The 21,932-nt window shown below is 43.7% G+C and overlaps 1 protein-coding gene across 1 annotated transcript in view; it reads right to left on the bottom strand.

Annotated features, from left to right (window-relative positions):
- Nucleotides 1-21,932, bottom strand: part of NUP85 (nucleoporin 85) — a 203,380-nt gene that overhangs the window by 55,714 nt on the left and 125,734 nt on the right. The window contains exons 10-13 of the mRNA XM_068261938.1: nt 18,259-18,390; nt 18,078-18,184; nt 11,213-11,296; nt 5,533-5,598 (exon numbers count right to left, since the gene is read on the bottom strand). Of these exons, the coding sequence (XP_068118039.1) occupies nt 5,533-5,598; nt 11,213-11,296; nt 18,078-18,184; nt 18,259-18,390 (389 nt within the window). The remainder of the gene's footprint in view (nt 1-5,532; nt 5,599-11,212; nt 11,297-18,077; nt 18,185-18,258; nt 18,391-21,932) is intronic.

Genomic DNA, 21,932 nt, shown 5'->3' with positions numbered 1-21,932 from the left:
CCGGCGACTGTGCCGACTGTTAGTTTAATATTTACCTTTGCTGGCTCCAGCGGGGGGCGCTGTGGAGGCTTTCCGTTCCGAACTACACGGAAATACCCGATCTCAGTCGGGTCCGCTCTACTGCGCAGGCGCCGGAAACTTGCGCCTGCGCAGTAGAGCAGACCCGACGGCGATCGGGTATTTCCGTGTAGTTCGGAGCCGACAGCCGTCAGAGCGCCTGCGCTGGAGCCAGGAAGGTAAATAATGACGTCACCGCTGCCCGGACTCCACGGAGGGCTGCAGCGAGACCCCTGACGGATGGAGGACGGCGTGGGAAGCCTCATTAGGATCCGGAGGCTTCCCCCACCCGAGGTGAGTACCCCCCAGGGGATCTTTTTATGTTACAGATCCTCTTTAAGGTTATTTTTTCGATTTTCCTTTTGATGTGCTATCTGCCACTTAAAATAAACCTACCATTGAAATGATACTGTTCTGAGACTTTTCATTTCTTTGTCATTGGACAAACTTACAAAATCAGTGAGGGGTCAAATAATTATTTCCTCCACTGTACAATCTAATGATTTGTGAACACAGAAAAACCACTGGCATCACCAGTCCTTTGTAAATCACGACCTGTGCAGAGGTTTCAGTCACCGTTTCAGGAATTTGTTCACTGTCATAAATTGCTTTAAAGGGAACCTAAACAGAGAGATATGGATTTTCTTTTTAAACAATACGAGTTACTTGTCAGTCCTACTGAACTATTTGCTGCAGTAGTATCTGGATCTCCCACCTGAAAGAAGCATGCAGCTAATCCAGTCTGACTTCAGTCAGAGCACTTGAGCTGCATGCTTGTTGAGGGGCTGTGGCTAAAAGTATTGGAGACACAGGATCAGCAGGAGAGTCGGGAAACTGGTATTCTTTTAAAAGGAAAAATCCACATCCTTCACAGTTTAGCTTCCCCTTAAGAAGTCCTAAAGTCTCATCCGCACTAAACAATCTTCTGAACCTTGTCTTTAGAACCTTGGTCAAGTTCTGATAGTTGTTCACCTAATTCAAATTTAGAATCATCAGATGAACACATCCATCTCTCCACTAGCCTTGGAAAGAGAGGGTCCAGGATTAACCTCATCCTGTTGTGGCCTGCCACCTGATCTGTCAAAGCCCCCCTTAATAACTTAAAGAGACACTGAAGCGAAAAAAAATATATGATATAGTGAATTGGTTGTGTACTATGAATAATTACTAGAATATTAGCAGCAAAAAAAATATATTGTTATTTTCAGGTATATAGTGTTTTTTTCTAACATTGCATCATTCTATAATATGTGCAGATTACATAACACTCAGCATTCAAAATGATTCTTTCAGAGCAGTCTGTGAACTAATGACCTCTCCTCTGGCAGAGAAAAAGTAAATAGTTCAGGAACAGTTGAGATAATAAAAGTCATAAAAAAGCCCTTCCAGGACTTTGAAAGTCTTAGAGCTTAATGGCTTTTTTTGCATAGAGATAACAACTGGAGTTTCTTAACTCTTCCTGTACTGGAAAAAATTAGACTGATGTATCTGATCTTAATGTTTTATTTCTTAGCTGTACTACACATACAAATCATAATATATTTTTTTTTCGCTTCAGTGTCTCTTTAAAGGTGGACTGCATTTCAGATGTAAATGAATCTAGAAAGTTTTTCACAATCTTTGTAGATTCCTGCGTTTCTAAAGGTAGCCATACACTGGTCGATTTGCCATCAGATTCGGCCAACAGATAGATCCCTCTCTGATCGAATTTGATCAGAGAGGGATCGTATGGCTACCTTTACTGCAAACAGATTGTGAACCGATTTCAGCCTGAAACCGTTCACAATCTGTTGTGCTGGTGGTGCTGCCGCCGCTCCCCCCGCCCGCATGCATTACCTGCTCCGCCGGCGCGACTCCAGTCCCCAGGTCTCCGCTGTCTTCTCCGCTCTGGTCTCCAGGTCCGGCATGCTTTACTTCTTCCTGCCCGGCAGGAAGTTTAAACAGTAGAGCGCCCTCTACTGTTTAAACTTCCTGCCGGGCAGGAGGAACTGAAGCATGCCGGAGACCAGAGCGGAGAAGAAGCAGCGGTGACAGCGGGGGCAGTCGCGCCGGCGGAGCAGGTAATGTATTGCCTCTCTATTGCGTCAGTCGTCGGGTACTCGAACGCCGCTAGCGACGCGCTCCCTACCCGCGGGCGATCAACGGTAATTTTCCGCACGGAGCGATCGACGGGATCGGACGAAATGGATCGAAATTCGGCGTGTAGCGCAAACGATTGGCAGCAGATTCGATCCCAGTGATCGAATCTGCTGTCGAAACGGCGGCAAATCGGGCCAGTGTATGGCCAGCTTAAGTCATTCAAACATTTCTGACAATCAGTTTTCTTCCAATCTGTAGGTAGTTTATCATTGCAGTTACTACATCTGTTAGATTTGGATTTAGGTTTCAATGAGGTTTGTTTTTCAATAAATTTACTCTGTAAAAAAAAAATAAACCAAAGCAAACCATCAGTTACCTTAACACATGAAACTTCCAGTGATAGGTAGACAAGACAGGACAAATAACATTTATATTGCGCTTTTCTCCTTGCGGACTCAAAGCGCCAGAGCAGAGCAGCAGCCACTAGGGCGCGCTCTATTGGCAGTAGCAGTGTAAGGGAGGCTTGCCAAAGGTCTCCTACTGAATTAGTGCTGGCTTACTGAACAGGCAGAGCCGAGATTCGAACCCTGGTCTCCTGTGTCAGAGGCAGAGCCCTTAACCATTACACCATCAGCCAACTGGTAGAAGGTGAAAACATATTACCTAAGTCAGTGGAAGAGATTGCTGAATAGGTTGGCTCGATCCACTTTTTTTTTTGACAGCTCTGCAGGAGGTATGCTCTGTGCCTCCATCCTCCCTGCAAGTGCACTCCTGAATGTGAGCTTGATTTTTAAACTCACCGCACCTGCCGACTCCGCCCAACCAGGAGCGTTTGCCGCTCTGATTGTTAATGGCGTTTTCTCTCTGCCGCAGAGCCACTCCCTGCTATGGAAGCACATGCCTGCCATGTGTGAGAGATGGCAAGTGGACGCCGTCACGGCGTTTGCTTCAGTTTGCCCTGCCAGCGGTGGGAGTATCAGCCTTCTCGCGTGCATCGTGACGTAGGCTGAAGTAGACTGCGTGACCCGGAAGTGCTTCAACACGCGTCTCACTCACTCCGGCAACGCAGACAATACGCAGTCCAGCATCCAAAAGGCAACTGCCGCCTGTCCCAACAGTCGCACAGCTATAGCCAATAGATTAAAGGTAAATATACCCCACATCACCTATTGCTATGAGCCACACTGCCATGCTAGCTCATCAATTGTAGCTAGTGCTGCACGCAGAGAACCGGGCCTAGGTCTAAGGGTCCTAACGACTACAACACAGGACCCGTAGCCTAAATCTGTAAAAGAAATCCAGCCTGTGTTACCAATAGGTTAAGAAACACAGTGAAAAAGTGAGGGATGAAGGGGGAGGTGCACCTATATATGCGAGCAGGTGGCCTTAATTGGGTTTAATTAGTTAAAGTCTGTGTTTCTTAAATAGGACAGATCCAGTGTACTCTCAATTCTGGGGGCCGGACTGGAGGATGCAGAGAGAAAGTCTTGCTATTCTTCTTATCAGTCTTATCAGTTGTTTGAACAATAGCAAGCCTTTTTTTTTAGTTGTTTCAACTTGTTTCACAACAAAAAATGTTTGACAATTGTGCTGCATAAAAGACCGCTGTTGAGCGTGTGTATGGTGCTTTAGCTGTGGTATGAAAATTTAGTATAGTACACTTTGAGAAAGAAGAGTCCTCCGTGAATCCAGGTTTGACAACTTCTGATTTTTATGTTGTATACACTGACTGTTGATTGAAGGCCCGAATAAAAGCAATATAAGAGGAAGGTGCACAGCATCTCTTTCATGTACCTGAAAATTTAGTATGTCGTTATTATCCCACCTTACAGGTGGATCTATATGATGGTGGTGTGGTATGTTTTCTCATTTGTACACTTGATAAGGGTTGTAAGACTAACACTTAAACCCCATACACACACTAAACCGCCGTCTTTTACAGTGAGCGAAAATCAAACGTTTTGGGAAAATTGACAGTCTTCACGTGTAGACGTGCGGACGACTGAGCGAGAATGACAGATAATAAGAGGTTGAATCGTTCCGGCTGTCGGATTGATTTTGGAATAGACTGTGAGAAGACGTCTGCAAACTGAATGTGTACGCATATCTAGTACGATTATGGTATTATGTACTATTATCGACTATGGTGAAGAGATGTCGCTGTGGAGCTTTAACAATATGGTAAACACACGTCTAAGGAAGTCGCTCGTTTTGTCGTGCGGTATGTATTATCGTGTGCATGTCAATGCGTATCTTTTTATCTCTTAAAATTTCCGTCTGGTTTGTACTTGACACTCAACCAAGTGTCCTTGGTTGAGTGTTTGTGTATCTGGCTTAACACTCTGCTCCATCAATTCAAGCGATTTGCATTTCAAGCCTTCAGTGTGCACTGCCTTCTCATTTGTCCTTTATTAACCAATGTATTTTAGCTGGATAAAGAGACACCCTAGAGGTGATCTAATGAACATGTATAAATACATCAAAGGACAATACAAATGCTTGACAAAATACCTTTTTGTCCCTAGGTTTGTAAGTAGGGCAAGGGGAGATAATCAGCATATGGAGGAAAAGTTTTGAAAAATCTTTTAGTAAGGGGTTATTTACAGTAAGAAAGGATAAATATTGTATAACTTGGCACAGGAAGTAGTTCTGGCAAATTCTTTATCTACATTTAAAGCTGAAACCTATTGTAAAAATGAGGGGTGCAGACATGTTTAGAAAGCAGTTCTCATGCCCACCTCTTCCCCATTCTCCTCCGCCCCCCTGTTCTCATCTAAATGCCCGCCTCCTCTGGATCGACGAGTCACGCAGTAGTGCACAGGTGCTGGCCCGGCTGTGCGTGTACTTGATCGTGCACTTTAACTATGCTGTGTGCATGCGTAGAGCTTTCCTGGGTGGGGGTGAACAATCAAGGACGCACACAGCTGTGCCAGCACCTGCACACTGGTGTGCGACTTGCCTACCCAGAAAAGGCTGTGGGGGGCATTTAGGTGAGGAAGAAAGGGGACAGAGGAGAACAAAGGGAGCGGTGGGCGTTAGGACTGCTTCCTATACATGCCTGCTCATCCCATTTTTACAGTAGGTTTCAGCTCGGATAGCATTTAGAGCAGGCTTGAATGCTTTCCTTGCATACGGAAAGGGCATCCACCACTGTAATTACCACCTGAGGTGATCCAGGCCATTAAGAGTCTGGAATTTTTTTTTTTTTTTTCACTTTTAAGACTGAGCCTTGTAAGGGTTTTTTGCCTTCCTATGGATCAAATGGGACATGTGAGGGCATAGGACAGTGCAGTACCATGTGTACTACCACGTGTTGAACTAGATGGACAGCTGTGTTTATATACAAAACAAGATCTAGCAAGAAAAAAATAATGAAGGAAAAGATTACAAGCCTACCTATGATGTGAGAAAAGACCAGAAGCATACTCAAGTAAAAGATATTCTCTCATGTTGGCACCAAAACTAAAAAGGCAAAAGGAAAAAAAATTAGCTGAACAGCATTCATTCATTTGTCCTGATAAATCTCACATTTAAAATGTTATATAAAAGGTTTCTTCCTTTAATATTTAACTATACAAAAACTAACTTTCAGAAACACATGCAACTCATCTGGAAACTGGTTGCAATAATCAGGTGGCATAAACTATAGTGTGTAAAAATATCAACAGTACTTGTGACTATAGATTTCCAACATGCTATAGTAAAACAAATTTTTTCACTGTGTGTGCAGGGAGACTAGGAGCCCAATCTGGCACAATGTCATTAAGTCACCAGGATAAGAGACAGTTGTAGATACTGTATACTCACAAGGCCCAGTTGCTGTATGAGGCAACCACTCGTTAAAGGGACTCCGAGCAGTGCAGAAACTATGGAAAGATGCATATCATTTTAAAGCTCTCTTTCTCCTCTGTCCAATGATATATAAACCACCACCCTACGTCTTTTAGTTTTCGCTATTTTCGCGATTGAAATTGCCGCGGCCGCGATTTCGATCGCAAAAATAGAGAAAACTAAAAGGTGTAGGGCAACGATTTAGGTGTCGTCAGAAAGAGGAGAAAGAGAGCTTTAAAATGATATCCATCAAGCCATAGTTATATTGTATTACACAGGACGACACTTTCCCCAGTGTCAGTAGCTCCATTCTACTGAATGCAGCTGCTGACTTTGACAAAAAGTCGCCCTGTGTAATACAATAGAACTATGGCTTGATGGATATCATTTTAAAGCTCTCTTTCTCCTCTTTCTGACGACACCTAAATCGTTGCCCTACGCCTTTTAGTTTTCTCTATTTTCGCGATCGAAATCGCAGCCGCGGCAATTTCAATCGCGAAAATAGCGAAAACTAAAAGGCGTAGGGTGGTGGTTTATATATCATTGGAAAGAGGAGAAAGAGAGCTTTAAAATGATGTGCATCTTTGCATAGTTTCTGCACTGCTCGGAGTCCCTTTAACACATGTGCCCTCCCCAGTAGGGCCTTGGATGGTGTGGTGGTCACAGCTCCAAAAAAGGATTTTCTGTTCTGGTAGTTTCTCCCAAAACTAATCTCCATAGGTAGGGGTAGTATAGAACATTGAATGTGACTGGACGCGCCCGATGTACAAAAAAAATAGTGTGTATACGTATAAAGCAGGGTAGACAGCACTATATATTACAGGTCTCCAACCTGAAGGATTCTCTGGTCAGAAAAAAAAAAGTGTTGAGAGCAGGGTAAAATTCTGAGGCTCACGAACACTCTATTTGGTTATTGACCTGAGGAAGTGGCTCTTGCTGTGAAGTGCATTGTCAAGTACACAAAAAAAGTTTTAGAATTGTATCCTGATCTCAATACTCCTTTTTGACTAAATCATCTTTCAGGTAGGAGACCTGTAATATTACATAGTGCTCTCTACCCTACTTTATACATATACACACTACTTTTGTACATTGGGTGCCTCCAGTCACATTCAGTGGACTACTGACTGAAGAGAACTAATGAGATGCTAAAAAATGTCAGCTTGCACACAAATTTAATGCAACCTGTATGCAGCTTGAAATTGGCACAATAAAAATATTTAGGAAACAGAATCTCATTTGCAGTCTTTAATGCTGACTAATTCTGACCTGTTTTGCATGTGTTCTCTCCCTCTGCTGTTATTTTCCATATCACAGGGCATGGGCAGTCTCTTCCAGGCACCTGTCTGCCACATCAGCTAAGACAGCAGCTGTTCTACTTCTTCTGGTCCCAAACTACCGTAGCTAAGATTAACACCAGGTGGCTCCTACCTACCATTGATGGATAACAGACAGTTCTGGCAGACATGTCAAAAGAGCTGCTGTCCTAGTTTCAAAGCATTAGGCAGGAACCTGGGAGATAAGGAAACTACACATATCCACAGGGCCGGTTTAAGCAACAAAGGGGCCCAGGGCAAAATAAACCTGGCGGGGCCCCCCCAACAGATTCCCCGGAACAAAAATCGGCATTAAGGGACCTTTTTTGCAGATGGTATAGTCAGGGTGTGAAGCCCCAATTGGTCGGAGCTCCACATTCTGGCTATCCCAGCCTGCATGGGGACAAGGGGTTAAAAAGTTTCAGGAGGGGGGACCCCACAATTTAAAAAAAAAAAAAAAATTCTCACTCAACATTAAAAAAAAAAAAAAAAAAAATTGGGAAAATAGGAAAAAAATGCCAGGAATCTTCATACAGCCATATTGCGGCTGTATAGCGATCCTTGGCCAAAGAGCTGCGGCTGCGGAGGGGTTTCCAGAAGGTCCATACGTACTGCGCATGGACGCCCTGGAAACCCCGTCAGGAAATTTATTGTTCTTTCTCTTGATACATGGAAAATTACACTACCGTTAGGTTTGCTACTAAAAGTGGCATTTACCGCATTTAAAAGAATACTTTTTTCCTTCGAAACTTTAAAATCGAATTTCTCAAAAACTATATGGTCTTTTTGAAAAATTGTTTTTTCCTCTCATTCCCAATGATCTCCTTAACATATCCTGTTTCTAGCATATAAGATGGATTTGCTATTACCTGTTAAAGTCAGCAGGTTTTTAAATGTGTATTTTTTTCCTTTGAAACTTTTTTTTCCCCTCTTGTAGCCACTGGGGGCCCCTACAGGCTCTGGGACAAATTGCCTTCTTTGCCTCTATGGTAGTGCCGGCCCTGCATATCCAATACTACAGAGAATTTCAGTGGAGGAAGACAATATGCAGGGCAGTGCTGAATAATTAATCAGCACTAGCCTTGCTATTTGTTTTCGCCTTTAAAGTAAATATGAAGCGGGGGACGGGGCTGATGGAATTTGATACTCATCTATGGAGAGAGAAGGCTCTGGATCCCATAGAGCCTTCCCGGTCCTCTCGTTCCACCGCTTTAGCAACGTGCCCTCAGGACTCCTCAGTAATCTCTTTGGACTCACACATTCGCAGTACTGATCCGCTTGGCTTTGGAAGTACTGGGGAAGGTAGTGCTTCAAAAAGCTAGGGCCAAAGATGTACCGGTATTCGACCAAGCTGATCGAAGAACTTTACTGGGACCCGGCACTGGAACTACAGGATGGAAAGAGGACCAGGAAGGCTCTATGGGCTCATTCATACTACACAACGCATGCACGAACACTATTTCGTGCATGCGTTGCCATCGCACGGTCAACGCACGGAATGCACATTGTGGTGTGCTAAGCACAGACGTCGGCAGCTGTACTCATCTGTGTGCGTTGTGTGATAAAATGTCCCCAGATGCGTTACATCATAACGCATGGGAACGCACACCTGTAGTGTGAATGGTAACATGGAAGTCTATGGACTTTCATGTTGACATTTGCATCGTGCATTGCGTCAAAACTGACAGCGCAGCACATAGCGTGAATGAGCCCTTTGGGATCCAGAGCCTTCCCTCTTCATAAGTGAGTAGGTCAAGTCTATTTTTTATTTTTTCACATTAACTTTAATAGGGCTTTAAAGTAAACCCAGTTTGTCCAACTGTTTATAACTCAGCACTTAAGACTCCATAAATAAATTGTACCCACCCCTTCTGCAGCAGCTCTTGCAGCCCCACTATACTAAATGGATAATGCCCCTATTTAACTATTAAAGATGTGGCACAATCGATTAGCCTTGTACATTTTCACAAATGGTTTGTCCACCAAATTGAACATTAAAAATGCAAACTGCTGGTTTACATGATAGTTTTCTTCAAATAGGCCCCAAACGCCCTTGATAAATGCATAAGTCAATATACAGGCAAGCATTTCCAAGGGTAACAGGAAAAAAGGGCACAGGCAGCTAGTGGACAAAAAGGGCGCCACCATTCATTCCCATAATAAATATCGTTTAAAAGGGCGCCGGAGATTAATAATGTTTTACAAACGGCGCCCGGAGATTTTTAATGTTCTATAACTGTGCTTGTGATGATTTACGTTTAGAAAATGCACCCGTGATGAATAACGTTTATAAAAAAAACTAAACATATTTATTCTATTTAAAACATTATTTAAAATGTTATCGCTTACTGTTTGTAAAACATTATCATTCACAAAATAAAGCGATCAGTAAGTAATGTAAATTGCAATATATTTTTTACAGTCACTATTTGTAAAACATTATTATCCACATAATAAAGCGATCACTAAGGGGGTGCTTAGGGTTAGGCACTACCGGGGGGGGGGGGGTCTTAGGTTTAGGCAGCACCAGGGGGGGGGGTCTTAGGTTTAGGCACCACCAGGGGGGGTCTTAGGTTTAGGCACCACCAGGGGGGTCTAGGGGTTAGGGATAGGTACAGGGAGAGTTCTGTGTGAAAGTAGGGTTAGGTATAGTTTTAGTAAAATGTTATTAATACTTACTAATGTTTTATAACACTTATTACGAATGTAGTTATATTTATATCATCGTTATAAACAATATTTTGAGATTTTATTATAAGAAGAAACAAATGAAGGTTATTCTCAATAATATACAATTATAACGATTACACATATAATCTTTTTATAAGAAACGTAATTCTACGTTTCACTTTTGAAACGGAAGATTAACGTTTTCACAATTGTTGATTTCATACACATTTAATGATTTATAAATTTGTAAAACATTATTTGTAAACAAAATACAGCACAATATTTTTTATAAACGCTATTAATGCTCATCGTTTACACCCCGCGCCCTTTTTTCCCTGACGGCCTTTTTTGACGTACGCTTTCCAAGACTCCAGCCTTGTAGTACTGGGTACTGTAATAGTTGCATGGTCTGCTATGGCTAGAGGTACTTCTTAATGCAAACATTCACCTTGAATTTTTATCTTGCACTATGTATGAAATATCTTTCAGCATGACTAAAACTTATTATGGACCTGCAAGCATCATTCAACAGCTTTTGGATCATTGCTGTTTACTGCTGTTGGCAATTTAGCTAAGAACATAAGTCAAGCTTGACCAAACAAGCTCATGCAGCGATATAGAGAAAGAAGAAAACGAGGGATGGGATGCTTGGCTGACAGAGAAAATAAAATCTGCTCAATCCCTCTTTCTCAAGGTGCCTATTTAACAGTACAATTTTTCACTAAATGCAATCTTCCGATGCAATTTTTATGATTGAAAATAATCGGAAGTTAATTATCGATTGTTCATATTTACTGAACAATTATTTCTTCAAATTCGATCATAAAATCCAACTTTCAGATCGATGTTATCCTATTTAACAACTGACCAAAGAATTGTTCCTCATCGATTTCCTTCATAAATTGTGAATTTTCTATACAATTTGACCATTAAAATTGCATTGAAAGATCGAATTTGGTGAAAAAATTATATCGTTAATGGGCACCATCAGACATGGGGTAGGTGAGGACATACTGTCCCATCAATGGTTGTGTACACTGCAAAACAGGATTTACTGGTTACTTTATCGATCAAGAGGGTGATCGGGCATTAAAGTGAAGTTTTGTTGAAAAGGCAGGGAAGAAGTGGATGAGAATTAATGACCACAATGTTGTGCTGCACTAAGCGGTGCACTTGCAGTTTGATCTGAGGAAGTAGAAATACAGATGATTAAGTAAATTGCATTCATTTCAGAAATCCTTGAATTTGTTTTATTTTACTATAAACTGTGTGACTGGAAGATCTGGCAGTGATCCAGCAGGTCAGTCAGGTGAGCCACAAACCACCAGTTGTTAGAAACAAAGCTGAGAATGAAAAGAGAAAAAAAAAAAAAGACATTAGGGAACCATTTCAATAATTGTACCTGAATCCGTTAAATAATTTAAATTCAGAAGTTCACTAACAGCTGTATAACAGATAAGCAATTGAAACATAATTAACCACTTCAGCCTTCAGTCGTTTTCACTTTATGCATCTGAGCAATTATCACCTCCCATTCATTATCCTATAACTGTATCACTACTTATCACAATGAACTGATCTATATCTTGTTTTTTCCGCCACCAATTAGGCTTTCTTTGGGTGGTACATTTTGCTAAGAGCTACTTTACTGTAAATGCATTTTAACAGGAAGAATAAGAAAAAACCGGTAAAAATTCATTATTTCTCAGTTTTTTAAAATAATACATGCCTCCATAATTAAAACCCACGTATTGTATTTGCCTAATAGCCCCGGGTATTACACCATTTAAATTATGTCCTTATGTATGGCGACAATATTTTATTTGGAAATAAAAGTGCATTTTTTTTCGTTTTGCATCCATCACTATTTACAAGCTTATAATTAATTGAAACACTGATATTTAAAGAGACTCTGTAACAAAATTTTCAGCCGTATTTCTTCTATCCTACAGGTTCCTAAACCTAATCTAATGTGATCTGGCTTACTGCAGCCCTTTGTAGTTGCACAGTCAGTGTAATAAACCACCTTATCTGTCTTCTGTCAGACTTGTCGCCCTGTCTCTGGAAGGGGCTGGCTCTTCAGTGTTGTTCATCTGTCAGGAAGGCCCCCCCTTCCACGCCCCTCTATGCTCACTCCTGAGTTTAGTTACATTAGGCAGTTTCTGCTCTCTCTGGCTGGGAGGCTGCTGACCAGGGAGAGAGGTGATTACAATCTTTGCCAGTGTGATATCTTCCTCTGGCTTTAGAAGGAGCTGCCTGGGCTTTCACATGGTGATTGATTCCTGACACAGGCAGAGGGCTCCAGTCTGCAGGCTCGGATGAAACAGCCTGTCAAGCTGCAGTGCATCAGAGACGCTGGGAGAAAGGTAAACAAACTAATGACCTCTTGAGATTCAATCTCTTGCTGTTCAAAACCAAGGCTGTACACAGCCTGCTTGTGTTAGATTTTTTTTTTTATGTGTTGGCATACTGTACAGCAACCTATACATCTCCTGCACACTGACTGAAAGCAGGCACCCTCTCTGCCTGACGTACTTCCTGCTTTGGCGGCCATATTGGTTGTTTACAAAACACTTTGTAAAAGTGTTATTTTATGGCCAAAATGGCGGCGGGGAGCAGCAAAAATGACACAGAGTGGGAGAGGAGAGCCCTACAGACAGGGTGATATGTTTATTTTATTAACTTTTCTTAGGCACAGATTCTCTTTAAAAAGTTTAGACCCTTAGGTAAATATTTACATTTTTTTTTCATTGTTTTGTTTGTTTTTTACTAAACATTTTATTTGGGTATTTGTGGGAGGATGGGATGTAAATAGTAATTTTTTAATGTAAATGTGATTTTTTTTTTTTTTTTACATGTAGATGTAGTTTTACTTTTTGGCCACAAGATGGCAACCTTGAGTTTGTTTACATGACGTCACTCTAAGCGCAACATGTACGCTTAGAGGGACGTAAGAGGCACAAAAAGCAAGGCTTCCGAGAGAAGCAGTCGCTTTTTCTGCCAGGGAGAGGAATCAATCATCGGGCACCATGTCCTGATTAATTGATTCCTGAGTTAACAATCCGCGGCCGGAAGCGCGCATGCACGCGTGCGATCGGCCGCAGGAGCGCACGTGGCCTTCTGGACGCAGCTTCTACGCACAGAAGGCTTAAATGGTTGATAAACACTTTCTGCTTAAAATAGGTTGCAGTGCTCAGATTACAGGTTAAAGAAATGTCCTTAAAGGGATACTTAAGCCAGGATTGAAAAATCATTTTTACTTACCTGGAGCTTCTACCAGCCCCCTGCAGCCGTCCAGTGCCCTCGCAGTCACTCATGGATCCTCCGTTCCCCCGCCGCCAGCTACTTTCGGTTTTGCCGACGGCTTACTGCACTTGCGCAGGCCTGGCCACACGTATACTTCTTGGGGTTCCCATCTGCAATAGCGTCCTTCGCAGGATGCCATTGCGGACGGGAACACGAGGAAGGATACATGTAGCCAGGCCTGTCGGCGAAAACGAAACTATCTGGTGGGGGGGGGGGGATGGGACCGGAGGATCCGTGAGCGACTGCCAGGGCACAGGATGGCTGCAGGGGGCTGGTAGAAGCCCCAGGTAAGTAAAAATGATTTTTTTAATTCTGGCTTAAAGAGGAACTTCCACCTAAACAAATATACTGTCATTAAGTTAAATTAGTTATGTTAATTTAAATAGATAGGTAATATAATCTCTTACCCACCCTGTTTTAAAAGAACAGGCAAATGTTTGTGATTTCATGGGGGCAGCCATCTTTGTCATGGGCAGCCATCTTTTTGGTTGAAAGGAGGTGACAGGGAGCATGAGACACAGTTCCAACTGTCCTGTGTCCTGATCACTCCTCCCAGCTGCATGCGCTAGGCTTCAAATCTCAAATTCAAAGTAAAAAAAAAAAATTGCACCAAAAGAGCAGAAGGCGAACAACAATATCAGAAATCCCATCATGCTTTGCACAGCATCAGGGGAAAAATGCCCGGGCAGTTTTCTTTGATGGGGTGGAGCTTAGCTTCTGTGCAGCCAAAAATGAGGCTTAGATAACAAAAACAATCTTCTGATGTTGCGAACCTGTCCTTTTCAGTGCTGCCAAGTAGATTTTTAGTCTGGAGGTTCACTTTAGGTATCCCTTTAAAGAGAACCAGAGGCCTCAAACTACCTAAAAAAGTACTGATCTACAAAGGGTTCCCACGCTGTCCTCCACCGCTGCCCAGGACTTTTCTCAACACTGGGGACGCGTTCCTCTTTTGGCACAAACGCAGCCGCGCCTGCGCAGTAGCATCGAACTCTATCTTGACAGCATGGAAAGCCTCTGTAGGATCCAGAGACTTCCCTCTACTTGTGGAGTATTTTTTTACCCAAAGTTTTCCTTAGACACACTTTAAAAGCTACCTGAATTCTGAAACTCTTTGCTGCTAGTATGCACATGGTTTGTCCCCCAACTGCCCCACTTGTTAAATGTTGAACGGCAAACAGACCAAGATTTAGCCTACGAAAAAAAAAACACTAACGTGTGAATAAGAGTTAAAAGGAACAAATACTATAAAATCTAGGATAAATAAATAACTCAGTGGCATTTCCTCTGTATGTTCTCAAAGTTGAACTTACCACCCCACAGATGATTCAATTTTGTAAGATTCAAGCAAAAAATACTTTATTATATATACCCCACAGTGCTTCGCAGGTGTGACCCGCTTTATCAGGCAGAATAAGGAGTAACTGGTACAAGTTCTAATAAAGACAAGCAACTCCGCGTTGCACTGTGGAGTATGTCAAAGTCTTTTTTACGATATCTGAGAAAACAGTCATCTATGGGGAGGCAAGTCTACTACTATTCCCTTTTTACCCCTTCCCCCCTGTACTGTAGTGTTTCGGCGTCTCTGTTGTATTATTGTTAATTGTATTTATAAAGCGCCAACATATTACGCAGTGCTGCGCAATAAATGATTGGGTAAACATACAAGGTAGGAAATACAAGGAGCTCACAACAAAACAAGATCGTGCAAACGATTTGATAACAGTAGTTCAGTGTCTGGTCAAAATAGAGACTGTTCTAGTTCACAAGAGGGGTGACGACAGTAAGATTGCAAAATCAAACTGGAAACACTAGGAAGGCCAGAGGCTCACAGACTAAAGGGAGGGAGTAGAGACAATAGGTGCGCCTGTTGAGAAGGTTCCCAGTAGAATGTATTATGGTGCTAATGTAGGGGGTACGCGAGCATGAAAAGGTCTTGAGGGCACGTTTGAAGGTATTAAAGTTGGGGGCAAGTCTGATGATTAGTAGGAGAGATTTCCAGAGAGTGGGGGCATCCCAAGTGAAGTCTTGCAATCGTGAATGGACGTGAGATATGCGCAGTGCGACGAGGCGCAGGTCGTTGGAGGAGCAGAAGGGGGAGGGACGGTATGTGCCTGTGGACAAGTTCAGAGATGTAGGTTGGGCAGGTCCTGAGCATCGATTTGTATGCCAAGCACAGAATTCTGAAATGGATCCTAAAGTGGATGGGGAGTCAGTGGAGGGCTTTACAGAGAGGAGTTGTAGAGGCACTGCAATGAGAAGAGTTTATCAGTGTGGCTGTCGCATTCATTACCAATTGAAGGGGGGCAATACGGTTAAGCTGGGAGGCCAGACAAAACAGAATTGCAATAGTCTTGGTGGACAGGTAGGAGCGGATCCTGGAGATGTTGCAGAGGTGGAAGTTGCAGGAAAGTGTAATACTTTGGATGTGGGGTGCAAAGGAAAAAGTGCAGAGTCCAAGGCAACACCTAGGCAGCCGGCTTGGGAGGTAGGGCAGATGGTAGTGTTGTTGATAGTAATAGGCATATCTGGGAGGAGGGCAGATGTGAAGGGCGGGAATATCGGAAGCTCATTCTTGTCCAAATTAAGCTTCGGGAACCTGGCGACCATCCAGGAGGAAAAGGATGCGAAGCAGGTGGAGACCTTGTCCATGGTGGAGGAGGAGATCTGGGGTGTGGAGGTATATCTTGGTGTCGTCGGCATACAGATGGTAGTTGAAGCCCATAGAGGAGATTATTTTTCCAATTGAGGCAGTGTAGAGAGAGAACAGCAAAGGTCCCAGGATGGAACACCAACAGAGGGGTGTGGGAGTGGATAAGGAGAAATTGAAGGACGTTGTAAAGGAGCTGTTGGGGAGGTAGAAAATCCAGGCTAAGGCTAGTTCCTGAATACCCATGGACTGCAGAGTGGAGAAGGAGGGAGTGGTCAACAGTGTCAAATGCCGAGGAGAGGTCCAGGAGGAGCAGGATGGAGTATTTACCTTCGGCTTTGGCAAAGTCATTGCCCACTTTGGTGAGGGCTGTTACTGAAGAATGGGCTGGACTAGAACCAGATTGCAGGGGATCGAGAAGGTGGTTGGAGCTGAGGAAGTGGGTCAAGCATTGGTGGGCCAGGCGTTCAATTTTCAAGGCAAACGGGAGGAGGGAGATTGGATGGTAGCTGGATGGCAGTGCGGGGTCGAGTGAAGGTTTCTCCAGCAGGGGAAGCACAGTGGCCTGTTTGAATATGGAGGGGAAGGCCGGTGGAGGAGAGGTTGAACAGGTGGGTGAGGACAGAGGCCAGATCAGGAAAATGTGGATGGAGGAAATCGGATGGGACCGGATCTAGGGGGCAGGCAGTGGCAGGTGAAGTTGCCAGCAGCTGGTCGACTTCCTCCACCTTGACAGGTCTGAAGGAAGTAAGGGGGGGGGGGAGCAATGGAGTGGAGAAAATATCCCTCCGGATTGTGGTAATGTTCTTGATATAGTTTTATATGTCAGTGTGGCCAAGAGAGTGAGGTTGGGGGTGGGGGGAAGGGAGGTGTAGTGTTGAGTAGGGCATTGAAGGTGGCAAAAAGACGACATGGGTTGGAGGCTTGGGTAGCGATTAGAGCAGTGAAGTATTTCTGTTTGCTATCAGCGAGGTCAGTATGGTACATCTGCAACTTTGTTTTATACCCCAGGAAGTCGTGGCATGTTTATGCCACATTGTTGGCCTTGAGTCCCCTAGTGTTCCAGCCTCTTTCCCATCAGGACCCATTCGCAATTTGTGTTGTCTGCTGGTTTTTGCACTAATGTTTTGTCACTTATCTTATTATCAGGTCTTAAAGAGGAACTCCAGCCTAAACAAACATACTGTCATTAAGTTACATTGGTTATGTTAATTAAAATAGATAGGTAATATAATCTCTTACCCACCCTGTTTTAAAAGAACAGGCAAATGTTTGATTTCATGAGGGCAGCCATCTTTTTGGTTGAAAGGAGGTGACAGGGGGCGTGAGACACAGTTCCAACTGTCCTGTGTTCTGATCACCCCTCCCAGTTGCTATGCAACGTGAACAACAACATAAGAAATCCCATTATGCTTTGCACAGCATCAAGGAAAAAAAGCCCGGGCCGTTTTCTTTGATGGGTGGAGCTTAGCTAAAAATGCAGCTAAAAATGATGCTTTGGTAAGAAAAACAAAGTTCTGATGCTGTGAAACTGTTAAAGAAACACCAAGCCTTTTCAGTTTCTGCTGAGTAGATTTTTAGTCCAGAGGTTCACTTTAAAGAGAACCCGAGGTGGGTTTGAATAATATTATCTGCATACAGAGACTGGATCTGCCTATACAGCCCAGCCTCTGTTGCTATCCCAAACCCCCCTAAGCTCCCCCTGCACTCTGCAATCCCTCATAAATCACAGCCACGCTGCTGACAAACAGCTTGTCAGAGCTGGCTGTGTTTATCTCTATAGTGTCAGTCTGCTGCTCTCCCCGCCTCCTGCAGAACTCCAGTCCCCGCCTGCATCCCTTCCCTCCGTGCTGATTGGAGGGAAGGGACGGGGGCAGGGACCGGAGCTATGCAGGAGGCGGGGGAGCAGCTGAGACTGACACTACAGATGTAAACACAGCCTCACAGCATGGCTGTGATTTATGAGGGATTGCAGAGTGCAGGGGGACCTTAGTGGGGTTTGGGATAGCAACAGAGGCTGGGCTGTATAGGCAGATCCAGCCTCTGTATGCAGATAACATTCTTTAAACACACCTCGGGTTCTCTTTAACATAATATATTCTGCCTGCAGTTTTTAACTGTGAACACAACTTCCTTGTACAATTTTTTTATTCCCCTTAACTAAACGCTACCTGAATTCCTTGATGACCTGATGAATATCCAGTTCAAAAGCAGCAAGCAAAATATTATCCAGTGGTTCTGGATTAGTTTCGTTGGCTGAGAAGAGATTTGAGCAGGCCTGAAAGGAGATCAGAGTATAAAATCATACTGTGAAAATATTGCAGAGTGAAAAATGTATTTATTAGTGGCTACCTGGGCATAGGAATGCAATTCTGTTGATTTCACGGTTGGGTATGTGAAGAGCAGTTGTGACACAAGGAAATGATACCAGGTAATCATCAGGTCTTTCTTCATTAGTAAAGTTTCTTCATCTCCTAGCATAACCTATTGGATAGATAGAAAAGCAGTAAAAGGATAACTTAGCTTTGTGAACACTTTCTCTGTTATTTAGTTATCGATGGACCTCTGTCTGCCATGCCTGGATCTACAGTTGTGTTCAACATTATTCAACCCCCACTGAAATTGAGTGTTTTGGACAGTTTGACATGGATTTTGATCATTTCAGTAATCTTGTTTACAATTAAATCAAAGAGGCACTTGTAAGTCAGACAAATATAACAACATTTTTAATGAAATAACCACAAATGTCTTTTTCGTGCTCACATCATTATGAGTTTTATTCAACCTCCAAGTGACATACATTCTTAGTACCTAGTACATCATCCTTTTCCAGTTATAACAGCTTTTAAACCTGAAGCATAGCTTGACACAAGTGTCTTGCAGCGACCTACGGGTATCTTAGCCCATTCTTCATTGGCAAAAGCCTCTAGTTCAGTCACATTCTTAGGCTTGCGCGCTGCAACAGCTTTCTTTAAGTCCCACCAGAGATTCTCAATCAGATTTAAGTCTGGTGACTGCGATGGCCACTCCAAAATGTTCCAGCCTTTAATCTGCAACAATGCTCTAGTGGACTTGGTGGTATGTTTGGGATCATTGTCCTGTTGAAAGGTCCAACGTCTCCCAAGCCTCAGGTTTGTGACGGACTGCATCAAATTTTCATCCAATATCTCTGGGTACTGAAGAGAATTCATGGTACCTTGCACACACTGAAGCTTCCCTGTACCTGCAGAAACAAAACAGCCCCAAAGCATGATTGACACCCCCCCCCCCCACACACACACACTATGCTTCACAGTAGGCAAGGTGCTCTTTTCTTCATAGGCCTAGTTCCTCCTCCAAACATAGTGTTGATCCATGGGCCCAAGCAGTTCTAATTTTGTTTCATCAGTCCACAGAACACTATCCCAAAACGTTTGTGGTTTGTCCACATGACTTTTGGCATACTGCTGTCGACTCTTATTCTTTGGAGACAGCAAGGGGGTGCGCCTGGGAGTTCTGGCATGGAGGCCTTTATTACGCAGTGTGCGCCTTATTGTCTGATGTAATGGATAACAGAGGCGCCAAAAGGATAAAATCAATTGTTAAAAAGTTTAAAAATGCTTTGGAGGCAGTTGGTGGACTTACCTCCTGTAAGCAGACACAACAAGCTGTGTATTCAAAAAACAAAGTAGATTTATTGGTACACTCCAGGGTAGTATTCGCAACGCGTTTCACAGGTACATTCCCGCTTCCTCAGGCAATAATTAACAGGAGTACACACAGTGCAGTCTTAAGGTCACAATACGCGCCTCTCTTTTTATATAGCCTTATTGTCTGAGCTGAAACTTAAAGAGAATCTGTATTGTTAAAATCGCACAAAAGTAAACATACCAGTGCGTTAGGGGACATCTCCTATTACCCTCTATCACAATTTTGCTGCTCCTCGCCGCATTAAAAGTGTTTAAGAAGTGTTTTAAAAAGGTTTGTTTATAAACAAACAAAATGGCCACCAAAACAGGAAGTAGATTGATGTACAGTATGTCCACACATAGAAAATACATTCATACACAAGCAGGCTGTATACACCCTTCCTTTTGAATCTCAAGAGATCATTTGTGTGTTTCTTTCCCCCTGCAGCTATCTTCCACTGAAGTGTCAGGCTGTTTCTTCCTGCAGAGTGCAGACAGCTGTGCCTGTATGTAATTCCTCAGTATGTGAAAGCCCAGCCAGCTCAGAGGAGGATTTATCCAGCTTGTAAAATATAATAGAGCAGAGAGAAGCTGCACTAATCTAAATAATACACAGGCAGTGTGCAGAGAGGGGCCTGGAGGGGGGAGATGCATCACAGAACCACAACACTGAAGAACTTGGCAGCCTTCCAGACACAGGCCTGACAAGTCTGACAAGAGAGAGATAAGTTGATTTATTACAGAGATGGTGATAGTAGAACGTGCTGCAGTAAAACAGAACACATTAGAATAGCTTTTGGAACTTGCAGGATTAAAAAAAACAGGATGCAATTTTTGTTACGGAGTCTCTTTAAGTACCCGCATCTGACAAATTTTTCAGTTCTCAGCAGTCACACAGGGACTTTTCTCCACTTTGCGCTTCAGGTAGCACACAACAGTTGAAGTCAGCATCTTCTTTCTGCCACGACCAGGTAGCGTTTCAACAGTGCCCTTTGCCTTGAATTTGCGAATGATGCGTCCTATGGTGTTTCTTGGTATGTTTAACATCTGTGCAATTTTCTTATAGTCATTGCCCTTCCTGTGAAGAGAAATCACCTTTTCTCTTGTCTTCCTGGACCATTCTCTTGACTTCACCATGTTTGTAAACACACCAGTAATTGTCTAGAAGGAGCTGAGTATCACAGTCATTTTAAATCTGCCTAATTGGTGCTTATTATGCTTGATTGCTGCTCGTTAACATCCACAGGTGTTTTCAATATCTGATCGAAAACACTTGAATGAACCTCTGTTCTTAAGAGTGGTAGTCTTTAACCACTTGCCGACCGCCCATAGCCAATTGGCGGTGGCAAAGTGGCACCCCCAGGACCGCGTAACGCCAATTGGCGGTGGCACCTGGGGGACTGAATCACCGGGAATGTGCATCCGCCGGCATTAGGCTCCGCCCATCCGCCAGCGGGTTGTTAACCCCCGATCTGCTGCGTTAGAAGCGTATAATACGCTTTGTAATGTATACAAAGCGTATTATACAGGCTGCCTCCTGCCCTGGTGGTCCCAGTGATAGAGCCCCACTGGTAAGCACACAAACACGCTGATCTGCCCCCTCCTGCCCCCTGATCGCCCACATCACACCTCAGACCCCCCCCCCCCCTGCCCACCCCCTCAGACCACTGTTTGCACCCAATCACGCCCCTAATCACCCATCAATCACTCCCTGTCACTATCTGTCAACGCTATTTTTTAGATCAGGTCCTAAACTGCCCCTGGGGGCTCCTGATCACCCCCCCACACACACCCTCAGATCCTCCCCAGCCCCCCCCCCCCCCCCCCCCCGTGTACTGTATACATCTAACCTCTCCTATAATCACCCACTCATCCCCTGTCGATCACCCATCAATCATCCACTGTCACCACCTGCCACTGCCACCCATCAGATCAGACCCTAATCTGCCCCTTGCAGGCACCCAATTACCTGCCCACACCCTAAGATTGCCTACAGACCCGCCCTCAGATCACCTCCCAAGTGCATTGTTATCTGTTCTCCCCTCTAATCACCCATCAATCACCACCTGTCACTGCTACCCATCAGATCAGACAATAATCTGCCCCTTGCGGGCACCCAATTATCCGCCCACACCCTCAGACACACCCCCCCTTATCACCTCCCCAGTGCATTATTTACATCTGTTCTCCCCTCTAATTACCCACAGATCACCCATCAATCACCCCCTATCACCACCTGTCACTGCTACCCATCAGATCAGATGGGGTGTATTTCTGCATCTAGTATTCTTTTTGTTCTAACAGTTTGACTGCTGCTGCTATGCATCTGCCATCTCAGCCTCTACCCACTGGTGAAAC

The sequence above is a fragment of the Hyperolius riggenbachi genome, chromosome 12, assembly GCF_040937935.1.
Source record: "Hyperolius riggenbachi isolate aHypRig1 chromosome 12, aHypRig1.pri, whole genome shotgun sequence".
NCBI lineage: Eukaryota > Metazoa > Chordata > Amphibia > Anura > Hyperoliidae > Hyperolius > Hyperolius riggenbachi.
This window is presented reverse-complemented; position numbering and strand designations above follow the sequence as displayed.